Genomic DNA, 13,268 nt, shown 5'->3' with positions numbered 1-13,268 from the left:
CATGACAAGCAGAGAACCTTCTTTTACCTTTGCTTGGTCTCCTACATGTCTTGTGACAAACTACAAGACGGACTTCTGTCTTCCTACCACTTATGTTGTACTCTTTCCATTTACAGGCAATGAATTGAACAGTGCTCTGTAATATGGTCAAAAGATATGGTTTTATAACCTAATCATTATGCTGTTTGTTCACTAATGTTCCCTTTCAAAACCTCTCAGGTTTTCACAGGACGGCTTTATTTATCATTTACCATGTATAAATAAGGTTACTTCTGAAGGCAGTTAGTTGTTAATTTTATGAAGGCATAACAAAATCAAGGAAGTTGCTGACCATACTTACGAGAGTTTTACAAAGAAAAATGTCTTGGGAGTTTTTGGAACCAGACCATAGATAAGATCTGATTCATGTCAGTCAATTGGGGGGGAAATTTCCCTTTTTTCTATTTGGTGAGACTGAGAAATGACCATTTAGAGTTTCACTTTGAAGTGATGACTTGTGATGCTTCTTACTTACAGTAAATACTCTCGCATCTTCTCACACTGACTTTAAATTAGGGATCAACAGTCATATTTTACTTATGTTTTTTCTTTTTGTTTTTTGGTACTGTCCATCTTAGACCTCCATTTAAAGGTCTAAGTTGACTCAAGCATCAGATCCTAGATAGATATAAATATAATTTCAATTCGGCAAATGCGCGTTGCATTTATAAAAGCTTCCACTTGTTGATCTTTATGCTCCTCAGATGAAGCAGCAGCATTGATTTTCAAGTGTTTAGGCCAAACCTTTGCTTCTTTTTTTTTTATAGCAGTGCTGCATGAAAACCCTCTCCAAACGGTCTCTGCTGTTTGACTCGCCAAAGCTGCACCTGTTCGCTCTCTGTTGCTCAATCAGGATATCAGCCTTGGCTAAACTCCCAACATGTAAATGCGAATCTGTACTTGTGGTTTTAGAGTTACGTCTGAACCTTTGGGAGATCGTGCTAACAGGTTACCAAGCTGTGTAACAAAGTGCTGCATTAAGACGCCTCTAGCTGAATTCATGCACTTTGTTACTCTGAGTTGCTGTTTAAATCTGCCTGCATGCACTCTGGAGCTCTTGCTTCCTCTATTCTACTTCTCCCTTCACAGCATTTACTGGTACTTTGAGATTACCAAAGCGGCCTGCTCGGTGCGTCGGTTTATCTACAGAAGCAGTGACTAAGTGTTAAGCCATTTTAGTTCCTGTCTTCATACTGAAGAATTATGTGTTTGCTTTATTTTCCTCTTTTCATTTGCTTACAAATATTTTATTCTGCTTTTCCGGTGGAATTACTATTCATCCTGCTTGTGGTACGTCCAGAGTCTGCTTGCTTTTCTTTTCTTGTCAGGCAGCTTGTGCACAAAAAGATGCGAATGTCTTTCTGTCATAAAATTCTCTTTGAGTCTTGAAGCGACTGTTTTTCCTTCTAACTGGGGCTTTTTTTTAATCAGTCTCAAGTGACGACAGCTTTTTTTTTTTTTTTTTAAGAGAGAACAGCCCTTTATGCAGCTGGTTGAGCTGTTGCATAGTCTTCTGTCAGAAACATGTTGTTTGAATGCTGCAATTATCTCTAATGAAGAATACATTGTCATCAGATTTGATTGAATCAGATTTGCTTTAATCTTTGTGAATTAGTTTCAAACTCTAATTGGCTTTTGTTGGATGAAAGCAGTAAACGGCAAAAATGCACTTTTGTGGGGCGACTTTGTTTGCAACAATGCACACTAAAACAAATTTAACTTTGGCCTTTGGGCAATGTACTTACAGGCGAAACTAATATAATCTGCTCCTGGCATTGTTTCTTTTCAGCTGCTGAAAGTACCAATACAATAAAGCCATCAGGCAGTCTCCCTGCAGGCTCTCTACGTTCTTTTGGTTTGTGTTTTGTTTGCTGTCTTGAAATTTAAGGGCACCACTGCACTGCTCAGTGGACGATTCCATCTTTTCTTTTGAACATTTAGAGAGTCCCCTCCCCTCCACTAATGTTTCTAGGAGTTGATTCGCACTTGACCCCTCACTGCCAGTGAGTGAAATATATTCTAATACATTAGATTTGAATCATATCTTGTATTTTCAAAAGTGGTGGGAAGTCATAGAGAAATAATACAGAGTGTACCCCAAGGCTGAGTACCTAGTCCACTTTTTTTTAAACACTATATAAAGGAATTGCCTTTTTGTGTCCTGGTGCTGCGGCTTGGACAGACTTTTTTGCTTGTTTCAACACTGTCATGTCTATATTTGGAGTCCTTTGTGGCATTCTTTGATAAATCTTGTTTCATTTTAATTATGAACAGCATAAGGGGACATCATGTAGCTCAGGGACAGAGCAGTTGCATCATACATGGCGCCTGCTGTCCTTCATTCAGTTGTCCCTGGTTCAGTGGTCTCGGGCCATTTACTGCATGTCTTCCCCTTCTCTCTCCTTCCTCCTCTCCAGCTACTGTTGAATAAAGGCCCTAAAAACCTTAAAAAACAACAAAAATGGCAGTATATTGAACCCAAATTTTCTCTCCCATATCAATGGGTATAATATGTCAATTACAGTATATCTGCCTTTGTGCTGTAGTTCATTACCTAGCAAGTTTCTAGTGCCACACAATGAAAAGTCTGCTCTCCAAAAATAAAATTGGCCACTTTCACTTGTCAGCACGAAATGTAGATTTTAGTTACCAAGATCAGAAAGCTCATGTAGAGTGTTGGTTGCACTGGGATGATGGAAAAACAATTGGACTGAGGAAATTATAGGTTATTTGTTAGACATATTTTCCCTGCTGAGCTTCATTCTGGAACAGTGTTTAATGCTGTTGCCTTGCAGCAATAAGGTCTCATATTTTAATTCAGAACTGTTTGGTTAATTGGTCTATGTAAATTGCTGTGCAAGTATGAGTGTGTGTGTGTGTGTGTATGGTTGTTTTTCTGTGCTGCTCTGTGATGGACTGGTGACCTGTCCAGGGGGGATCTTGTCTCTCTCCTAATGACAGCTGGAGATGGGCATCGTCCCCTGTTTGATCCCTGCAATAATAGGCATGCATAGACAGCGCATGGACGAGTAATTATTACCGACATATTTAAGAGTAAGCTTGCCATGTGTTGTTTTTTTCTTAAAATTGCGCAACCCCATGTTTAAACATTAACACAATTTTGTCTGTGCTTTTGCTCAAGAGCCTGCCCTTTGAGTACTGTAATGATTTAAATCTAAAGATTATTGGGCAAATGATCAAACCAGTCTTTCTTATTCAAAACATAAAAAATAAAACATGCACTTGATAGTGTAATAATTGTAATAGGTCTCATTCAAAGGCAACCGAATGCCTCTATGTTTGCCTTTATGATTAGAAGTGAATTGATTCACATTACATTTTAGAAAATTAGATAAATACAGACTAGACTTGAGTTATAGGTTTCACAAGAGAACATTAATGAAATGGTTTTACATGACTACTATAATTTTTAATTTTGGTTTTTAACTGGAATTGAAAGTCTCTGTTCTTTAAATTTGTAGCCATTTTTCTGGCAGTACAGAAAATAGCTTGTTCTTTAATTATTTGGATTTTGGTTTAAGTCAATAGTTTTGTCTCCAAGTCTTTCACAAACCTTAAAATCAATAGAATAGAATAAAAATCTATTGTCCCACAATGGGGAAATTCACGTGTGTATGTTATTGGTACATATTTCAATAAAATAAAATATTTTTTGTGTAAATAAAAGTTACAATGTGGACACCTGCAGCTTATTGACAGGTGTTTGCTCAATAGATTAAATGTGATGAGGATAATGTGGCATGTGGACATCTTCAAAAATGCAGTAATTTTAAAGTTTAGAAGCACTAGAAGTTTGACCAAGAAGACTTTGTCAAACTTATATATTTGGTAAGGACCCAAATATATAATCCCACATTTTTGTTTCCATTTTTCTCTGACCCGTCTCTTGCACAGATAAACTAGTGCTTCACAGTCTCCAACATTCATAAGAAGCTGAGTTTATCAGATCAACTTGGCAACATAGTTTCAGAACTATTTAAAATCTAGAGTTAGTTTTGTTTCTGAGATAAGCTGAGCAGAAAAAAAGCTGCAAAAACATTGAGGTTCAGCATTAATAAAAAGTCATAATAGCGCTCAAACAAAATGGATTGCTATCTCTTATCTGCTGTTTATTTTGATTTCACCCATAACCATGATCAATATGCTGCATGGGGTTGTGCTCGGTACCTAATCTTTCACTGAATTTATAAATGCTTTCTCTGATTCATTTTTAAACACGAGTCTTTGCAACAAAACGTGCCTCCTTGAGATTAACAGCTTCCCACAACAAACTTGGAAGCCATTTACATGGCAAATGATGTTCTGAGGCACATCATTAAGAAAACATTTCTGTCCCGCAATCGCAAACATAGCCATGGGGAATTCATAAAGCCCTATTGAGACTTAAGTTGACCTGTAATTGTTAGTTCTGGGCAACTTGGCAACACTCCAGCTGTTTGGTGTGAAACAAAGGATGAAAACATGGAAATGCACTTCATAACCACTGCTAAGTGCAATGAAGGATCTGTAATGCGGTGAGACTTTTACTCTTCTAAACCCCTTTGGGAGCATTATTAGAGTGCATGGCATCATCCTCTCTTTAAAAAACACAGGGAGATTTAACTTACGAATCTGTTGGGTTCAACTAGGAAACTGAAAATTGATCATTAACAATTTTAAGCCGATAGTGAACTGATACATACGGCCAGGTAAACGTGGAAAAGATGCTAGAGCAAACATTTTTATCGTTGTCTTGATCCTGCAGCTCTAAATCCAATAATGGTAGGTTGATGGGGGTAGTTTCTTAAGATGACAGGGTTTTTTTCTCCTGATAAAAATACATTTAATTTGGGTAAATTTGTTTGAGCTCTTGTAGCGTATGATGCTGCAACAAAAGATCGATCTTGAAGTGAACTTTTAACACAGGGCGTAAGTGTGCAAAGTTCTTTACGTATAATTTTATCAGGCCCGACTTGCTTGTTTTTTTCCTTTTTATCTTTAAGCCTGAAGTCTCAGATAATATTTGGGCTCCATGGTGGCACAGCTGGTGGAACTGTTACCTTGCAGCAAGGAGGTCCTGGGTGTGAATCCCAGCCTGAAATCTTTCTCCATGGTTCTCTCTGGGTATTTTTTTGGATGAATGTTTGGTATATAAATTGGGTATGAGATAATGGCTAGATGTATGATGGGCTTTGTTTTCATATGATCAACTCCTAGAACATTCAACTCTCTAGAAACCCAAATACTTAGAAAGACTTGATTTGAGTTTTCTTGAAAATAGGTCATGAATGTCAAGCAAATTGTCACAAAGACAATTGAGGGCAAGAAGCTGACACATTATGAGATTACACACTGCTGCAGATAAACAACACAGACATGATAACACTTTAAACATTATGGTAATTTCTGATTTCATTTGACTATGAATGCTTAAGAGATCATAGAACATCACTGACTGTTGTCCACCAGTTTGGTAAACTATTGTATCTTTAGTCTTATGAAAATGTCACATTTGATGACAGATTTGGTTTGACTTGAATGCGTTGTTGTTGTTGAGTCTCTGTTAATCTTTGTGTCTAATCAGAGTGTGATTCCTGGGATGGCATTGAGCTGAAAATTAGCTGCCAGATCAGCTACGCCGCCAGCAGTATGATGAAAGATATGACAAAAAATTGTTTCATCTTAGTTGTAACTCTCTTCTCTCAGTGACAAAACAAAACAATAAAAAAAACTGTCTCAAAATGACAGCTGTAAGAAATTATTTAACGTTTCTTTGTTTCTCACAAATCTATTTAAAAATCTGTTTAAATCAAAACATTTTTTGTAAGTTTCCTGACTAACCCACCTAACCGTTGGGGAGACGCCTCACCTGTGTCTGTACAGCAGTGATATTAGGACTGATTGATACGCAGCAGAGGTTTTCCGGCTGGATGCGCCTCAGAACCAGAGAACAGACCCTCACCCGTATCTTGGATCTTATCTGACAGCATGATCTCAGAGGAGGTCTCTTGGCAAACGGCGAAACAGCAGAGTTCAGCTGAGCAGAACCTGGAGGAGTCCTGGATGTGATTTACCTGCCCCGGGAGAGGACAAGATGGAAGGAAAGCCAAAATTGTCTTTGGTTAGATAAATGTCCTCCAGCTGGACAATGGGAGCTAATAGTTTTTTTTTTTTCTTTCTTCTTTTTTTTTTTTTTTTACATTTCATCTCTGTCGATCATCTCTATTTTCCTGTCTGCAGGCACAATTTAAAAACAAAACCAAACCCAAATGTACAAGACATGAATAACGGTCGTTCATCTAAAGATGAATGGAGCTGCCTGAGAACACAATCGATCTATGTAGAGTTACTGATGCAGCACCTCTGGTCACATTTGAGTGGATTGACTTCTTGTAAAGAAAATGATTTTAAAAACACCTCTTCACTTTATTCTTGAAAGTAATCCTCATGGGTACCTTCACAGCTTTTGCGGGCTTAGGGTTATTATCGCCTTAATAAAAAGGTATTTTGATTGATGATTTGCACTGCTTTTTTTTTTTCTTCAGTGTAGATCTGGAAAAAATTTCCACTTAATAATTAACAGCAGTGTTAACTAAAGGCATCCCAAGTGTGCTAGAGCAAATCTTTATCAACATTCTTACAAAATGTGTCCTATTTATAATCTACCGAGAAACAAACTGAAATAGTTTTGTAACTATTCTGGGCTATAATTTATCTGAAGAGTGTGTTTCATCAATTACTAAAGAGAATTGTTAGTTTGTTAAACTTCTGAGACTGATTATGCCTGCTAGTTATGCTCCATGTGTAGAGCACACTTTTAATTTCTCTCTACTCTTTAAGCTTTTGGGGTGGAACAAAATTAATAAACACTGATGAAAATAGGTTCATGGAGACATTTACTGCCAGGTTTGTGAACAGCTGGTGGCTGATTATAAACACCAGCTTAACTCTTGAGTGTAACAAGCCTAAAGGTACTTCTGTCTGGTGAAAGCCGTCGTTCCTGTAAAATACCAACAGGCCGGTAAGAACAGAAACCACAGGACGTCAGAGAAAGGTGGAGGTGCTGCTGCGATCGTAGCTTGTCATTTTGTGGCTGTGAACTGTGACTGGCAGACAGCCTGGAGGACACACATACACACACACCTTGATGGTACATCCACAGTACTACCTGGCAGCTTGACAGAATGAGTTTAGCTTTATTAATCCTAAAAATATATCTACTAACTAAGTGCTCTATGTGGTAATGTCTTTGTTTTGTCCAACACCCACATCTCTCTCCTTGTTATTGTTCGGCAAAGTGGCTAGACTTAAAACAAAATGCAAACGCACACTTCAAATTAGGAGAGCAGACAGTGATGGATTTACTGCAGCTATTTTTTTATTGCTAGGTTGATAAGAGCTCGCTCAGTAGAATTGTGCTTTTGCCTCACAGCAATAAGGATCCCGGGTTTAAGTCTGGGCTTGATTGTTGCTTGTGTGCATTCTTTGGTTTTCTCTTTTTCGTCCTGTTTTCACACAGAAGACATGTGCGATACATAACGGGTGACAATTAATTGCCTTAGATGTGAATGTGTATGGTTATGGGTCAGCATGTGAGCCTTGTGATGGGCTAAAACAACCCACCATCCTGAATGTGATGAAGTGAGGTGCAAAAAAAATTATAGAAATTAAGTTGCTGATGCAGCAGCTCTCTGCTAATCACAGTGGTGCATGTCAGCTTTTCCATCTGCCTGCAAAAACTTGTGAGTGAACCACAGCTGTGGGAGTGCAATTTAAATCGCGACGGAGAAAATTGTGATTCATTTTGTTCATCTCTTTCATTTACTTTGTATCACAGCTCAGGTAATGACAAAAAATGCTGCTTTTGTAAGCGTTGCAAACCTTTTGTGTCGGGAACCTAGCAGGAAGTGTAATGATGCTGCTCCAAGAAAAAATCTCTCGGGGGTTCTAATATTGTCCTCAGCCTGATTTTATGAACTGTAACTTGTTAGTGTTGCAGAAAATGTTTCTGTTTATCATCACACTGACCTTCAGCCATATCTCAGCATTTTACATTAGTACGTTTTAAGCTTAAGAGAAGATAAGCTTAAAGGTTTTACTTTTAGTATATAGCATTATTCTTTCTCCTAATCATCTGGTTTGCTGATCCTGTGTTCTTATTCCATTTACTTTTGCCCTATTTTTGCCCCATCATACCTGTAATTAAACATTTCCGTGGACAAAACATACAAACACACCCCTACACACACACACACGCCCACCCGCATCCACAGGTGTTTAGATTCATCTGTTCAGAGACGCACTCTATATTTGGCTGCTGTTGTCACTAAATAGATGTTGTATTAATTGGTACCATTTACTTTTCAGTGTCATATGAGCATAATGTGTTTTCTTTTGTAAATTTTCTTTCTGCAGGTGTAGAATCAGACTTCCTGGGTGTTTTCTAGCTCTCCTTCACTCCTTATTTCCTTCCTTCCCCGTTAACTTTTTCCCCACCTCTCCATTTCATTTTTCCCCTTTTCCCTTTCTTTTCTATCTCCATCTCCATTGCAATGGAAATGAATTCAAAGCAGTTTGTAATATTTTTTTTATACATATATTAAGTGGAGTGTAATATCAAAACCCCTAATGCTCCTCTTGTGAAAGTATGTTTATAACAACTCTGATTGCTGGACAGGAAATGGGGGGGCGGAATTAAAAATGACATTTGTTTATACATAATATTTTCCAGTTATTGTAATAGGATTATGTTTTATCAGAGAAAAATGTACCATAAAAACACAAAAGTTTTGATATTTATTAGCTGTGTGTCAGATTGTACCATCCTTGAACTATAGTTTGGTGGTTCTGCAAAAGGATCACAGAATAACCCCTAAGCTGCACTTGGGACACTCCTGATTAAACTTGTTTTTTGTATCACCTTCAGTGAGACATTAATCTTTATGCGCCTGAATATAAATGTAAAATATGTTATGCAAGTCTTGACCTATGTACAATGGGAATATACATGAATACTAGCTTGCATTACTGTAGAGATCTCATAGGGTAATAATAACAGCAAGTAAACATTTATTTCAAATAAAAATATCAAAGGCAGCATAATTATTACAACACAAACGACTTTTATAAAAGTTGTGATTCTGGCCTAAATGTTATTTTTTTTCTGCTTAAAGTGTCGTTCTCTTCTGTCTTGTTCATAACAATCACCGGCAGTAATTCCTCTTACCACTGAAATTTTGTGTTGGCGTTTCTTAATAAAACTACGAACCCTTCGCCTGCCAGCTGCTGCACATGAAGCCGACAGAGCCGCTGTTGGCGAGTTCATTTCTACTCTACATATTGATGAGGACTTGCCAGAGACAGAGGAGTGATGAGCTGAAGTGAGAGATCTAGCTTTCAGCCCGGGTCCTCGCTGAACCCGTGTGGCATTCTCAATCCAAAAGCCCACGCAGACACCCCCACGCCCACCACCAATCCCCCCGCCTGCTGCCATCAACGCTGGTTTAATTTTACTGACCTCCCATCTGTCCGCTTGCTTTTTGCTTTCTTAATCCTGTCATTTTCATGTGCTGAAGCTCGAGGGTCCGCTTGGCAGACTGGCCCATATACGAGCACTTTCACAGACACACAACATAGTCGGGCACTTGTTGTGAGAAGAAGTAAAGCCTAATTGCTGTCAGTGGCAGTACAGATGGCTGCATTAAAGAAAAGCTAAAATGGACGATCAGTGTAACTCACGACGATGGTTTTATGATGCTGCTGCTGCTGAAAATACCCAAATATGAACCTCACTCGCTACTGCTGTCTGCTGTGAAAATCCTGCCTCTGATTCCACTCCTACACAGCTCTTTCTCAATCTTTTCAGGGATCAGCTCTTCAATTATTTACTACACTAGTTTTTTCCCTGTATTTTCGAACCATGTGTAGAGAAATCCAGGAGAGGATGCTGTGGCAGTGGTGAAGTGTTAAGAAAGCTCAGGTAGTTTTTAAGAGCAGCTCATCTGCATTGATGTCTATGGTGTCCCTCATCTTCCTCTTGACAATACTTCATAGATACCCTGTTAGGTTTAATGACCAATCAAGTTCAGTGATAACATGGTCATTAAAGCAGCTACTTTAGGAGGGAGTGGGCAACTACCGAGTCCTGTTGGAAAATAAAAAAAAGCATCTCCTAAAGCTTGTCATCTAGAATGAAGGGCGCTAAAACTGCTGCGATCTCACCAACACCATCCAGATATCATCACTGACTGTGGAAGCTTCAGACTTGCATTAAAGCAATCTGGATTCTTCCTCCTGACTTAGGGATTTTGATTTTCAAATGATACTCAATCTTTCATCTGAAAATAGGACTGAACAACAGTTTAGTTCTTTTGTTTTTCTTAGCACCGCTTTGACTTTCTGTGGCTGAAGGGTTTAACTGAATGAATGAGATAAGCTCCATTTCCATTGATCATAGAATTGAGCAAACTGGAATAACGAAAATAAATCCACTTTAATGAAAATACGGCAATTTAAACACCTCATGTTTTGTGCTATGGGATGAGGTGGTTTTTCAACTGTATTGAATTTAGTGTATTTTTGAAAAACTGCATTGGAAAAACTTTTTTTGCATCACACGAGTTGTGATCAACAACCGGATGTTGTTGTTGGCTGAGTTAACTTATTCATGTTTGATTTCAGTTGTGCTTCTTATTTAATGGAAACGCCACAATTGCCAAATTGTTTATTTATTTTACATTAGTGTCTTATCGATAAAGTTCTGCGCACATTTTTAATGGAAATGCAGATTCAGGTGGCCAGGTCATGTGCCACATGACCTGGCCACCATCTTATAAGTGTTCCCCAACGTCTACAGTTGGTTTGTGTTACAATAATATGAATCCTGCACCTACCTGGCCTTAAGTTAGCCTAATATTTTCTACCACTCTTTTTCCTTCCACTCAACATTCCATCATTTTGACAGAACTCTGTCAGCTTTCAGCTTCTTTAATAATGAACTTTTGTGTCTTACCTCCTCCTTTAGGATGTCGATGACTGTCTGCTGGACAGCTGTCAAGTCGGCCTTAATCCCTGTGCTTGTTTAGGAAATAAAATGTCTGTATTAATATTTTTTATTAGTTTTATATGCTGTTATAATTTTACAAGAAATAGAATTTTGTGGGGTTTTTTTTAATTATCTGTTAAGTCTAAGGAAATTAAAAGAAATAAACCCTTGTATTTCCTTCTGTGTATCGAATTAATATAATGTGATACCATTTGCAGCTGATTAACTGAAAGAAGTTATATCTAGAAATACAGATTATATAAATGCATTTTATATGGAGGCATATTTAAAAATATAAGTCAGATTAGATGATAAACATTGCTGAATAAATAACATAAATGACCTGTTGGTTGACACAGTTTCATATTCATTCTTAGTGAAAATTCAACAATTTTCTCTGGCTAGTGTCGCACTCCGTTGAGCTGGATGTTACACTTTGATCCTGTGCTCAAGGCAAGCGTATAACCGAACCAGAGCTTGATTTCAATGTGGAGAAGCATAACACTGGTGGAAAAAACAGTTTCTGTTGAGTGGGATGTTCAGAGTTAAGCATGAAATGGCCAAATGTAACGGACTCTGTACCTCTACCAGAGGAACACATCTCTGTGGCTAAGCCTGTGATGGGATCTGTTTTACTCATTTTTAACTCATGAATAGAAAATGTGAATACATCAAGCATGCAGAAACAAATAACAATCAGAGATTCTTGACAGTTTCCCACGTCTGCCTTCTTGCAACAATGTGCAATGTTTTTTGGAACAAATCTTGATGCGGTTTCTCTTCCCTGCAGGAAGGATCGGGCGAGGTGTTGCAGTTAGAACCACCATGCGCTTTGCTCTGGAAGCAGCACAGGACGCGTGTTTGTGAGCAACCCTGGTTGGCCCGCGCTGGGATGAACATGCCACTGCACCAAATCTCCGTCATCCCACGGGATGTCACCTCCTCGCGGATGTCGGGCAGCGGGAAAGCGAAAGACAAGGACAAGCAGGTACGAGGAGAGAAGCATGAATCATCTCAAAGCTGTGCTGCATCATGAGAAACGTTCGTCATACAGAGTTATTCGATGGCAGCGATTGTGATCTCTGTGCTGAAAGGGGAACATCTCTGAGTAAACATTGTGTACAGTGTGAATAAAAAACAAATACAACACGATGAACAGACAGGATCCAAATTAATTCAAGCTTTTCCCGTCACATAACGTCTACAGATGAGTGTCAGAGTGCGATAAGGCACTCTTCCCCCAAAGCAACGCGCAAATTAATATTCATCTTGCGAAACCGGAACAGTTACAGAATTTTGAGATAACATTAATTAAGCAGTTTTATTAAAGATTTATGCAACTTCAAAATAAGAAAAGAGGCACAACTAATCAAATTGGCTTTTCTCTTGTTAATTTTACTCTGAGATTATGTGACTGTTCGACTTCTCCAAAAATCTGGCTGGATGTGCAGATGATGCACTGGGGTAGTGAGTGATGTCTCCTCCGTAATGGCAGTTTGGTGAAAAGGTAGTAAATAACTCCAGTGGACGGGATCCAAAGCTATATTTTTCAGTGCTGTTTGTGGCTCGGTGGCGAATAAATATTTTAGTAAGCTGACAGCAAGTGATATCAGCTGAGATGATTTAAAATAAAAAAGTAGCAAACAGGAGGAAGCCCCATGCTAATGTTGGTAGTTTTTGATCCACATACATACATTTTTTGTGGCATACTTTACTTTTTGAAAAACATTTTTTTTCATACTATGGCATTCTTTTTGGCTTATTTAATGTTAATTTACGTGATAGCTGTATGCACAAAAGGCAAAAAGTTGCCTGCGAATAGGGGAGAAAAAGGTGATTTAATTCTGTATAACTGAAGTCAGGAGGCAGTTCTCCCATTTGTTCTGTTATCATAATGTGGCAAAATAAAAATTTCAGAGCCGGCGATTACAATTTCATCAAGTGTTCCCTTCCTTTGGGCTTGGCTGAGAGTTTTCATCTAATGAGCGTAGTCAAAGTCTGGGCAGCCTTTCCCTCTGTGTCTCTAAAATCACCTGTCGGCTCTCTGCTGTTGCATTTTAATGACAGCACTACATGCTGGAGCTTTGTTCAGTAGCGTTGCCTGTTAGGCGAGTTTGAAGTGGGAAAGTAAGATCTCTGGGATAGAAACAGTTTCTTCCTTCATCTGTTGAGCTTTTGCTTTTGA

General features: G+C 38.4%; 1 protein-coding gene across 5 annotated transcripts in view; it reads left to right on the top strand.

Annotated features, from left to right (window-relative positions):
• marchf8 (membrane-associated ring finger (C3HC4) 8) overlaps positions 1-13,268 on the top strand; it is an 83,316-nt gene that overhangs the window by 9,689 nt on the left and 60,359 nt on the right. For all 5 annotated transcript variants that reach the window (XM_028006803.1, XM_028006805.1, XM_028006807.1 and 2 more), the window contains exon 2: positions 11,874-12,071. In XM_028006803.1, the coding sequence (XP_027862604.1) occupies positions 11,976-12,071 (96 nt within the window). In that variant the 5' untranslated portion in view covers positions 11,874-11,975. The remainder of the gene's footprint in view (positions 1-11,873; positions 12,072-13,268) is intronic.

This window comes from Xiphophorus couchianus, chromosome 22, assembly GCF_001444195.1.
Source record: "Xiphophorus couchianus chromosome 22, X_couchianus-1.0, whole genome shotgun sequence".
NCBI classification, from domain to species: Eukaryota; Metazoa; Chordata; class Actinopteri; order Cyprinodontiformes; family Poeciliidae; genus Xiphophorus; species Xiphophorus couchianus.
The sequence above is the reverse complement of the archived record's forward strand: the minus strand, read 5'-3'. Positions and strand labels throughout refer to the sequence as shown.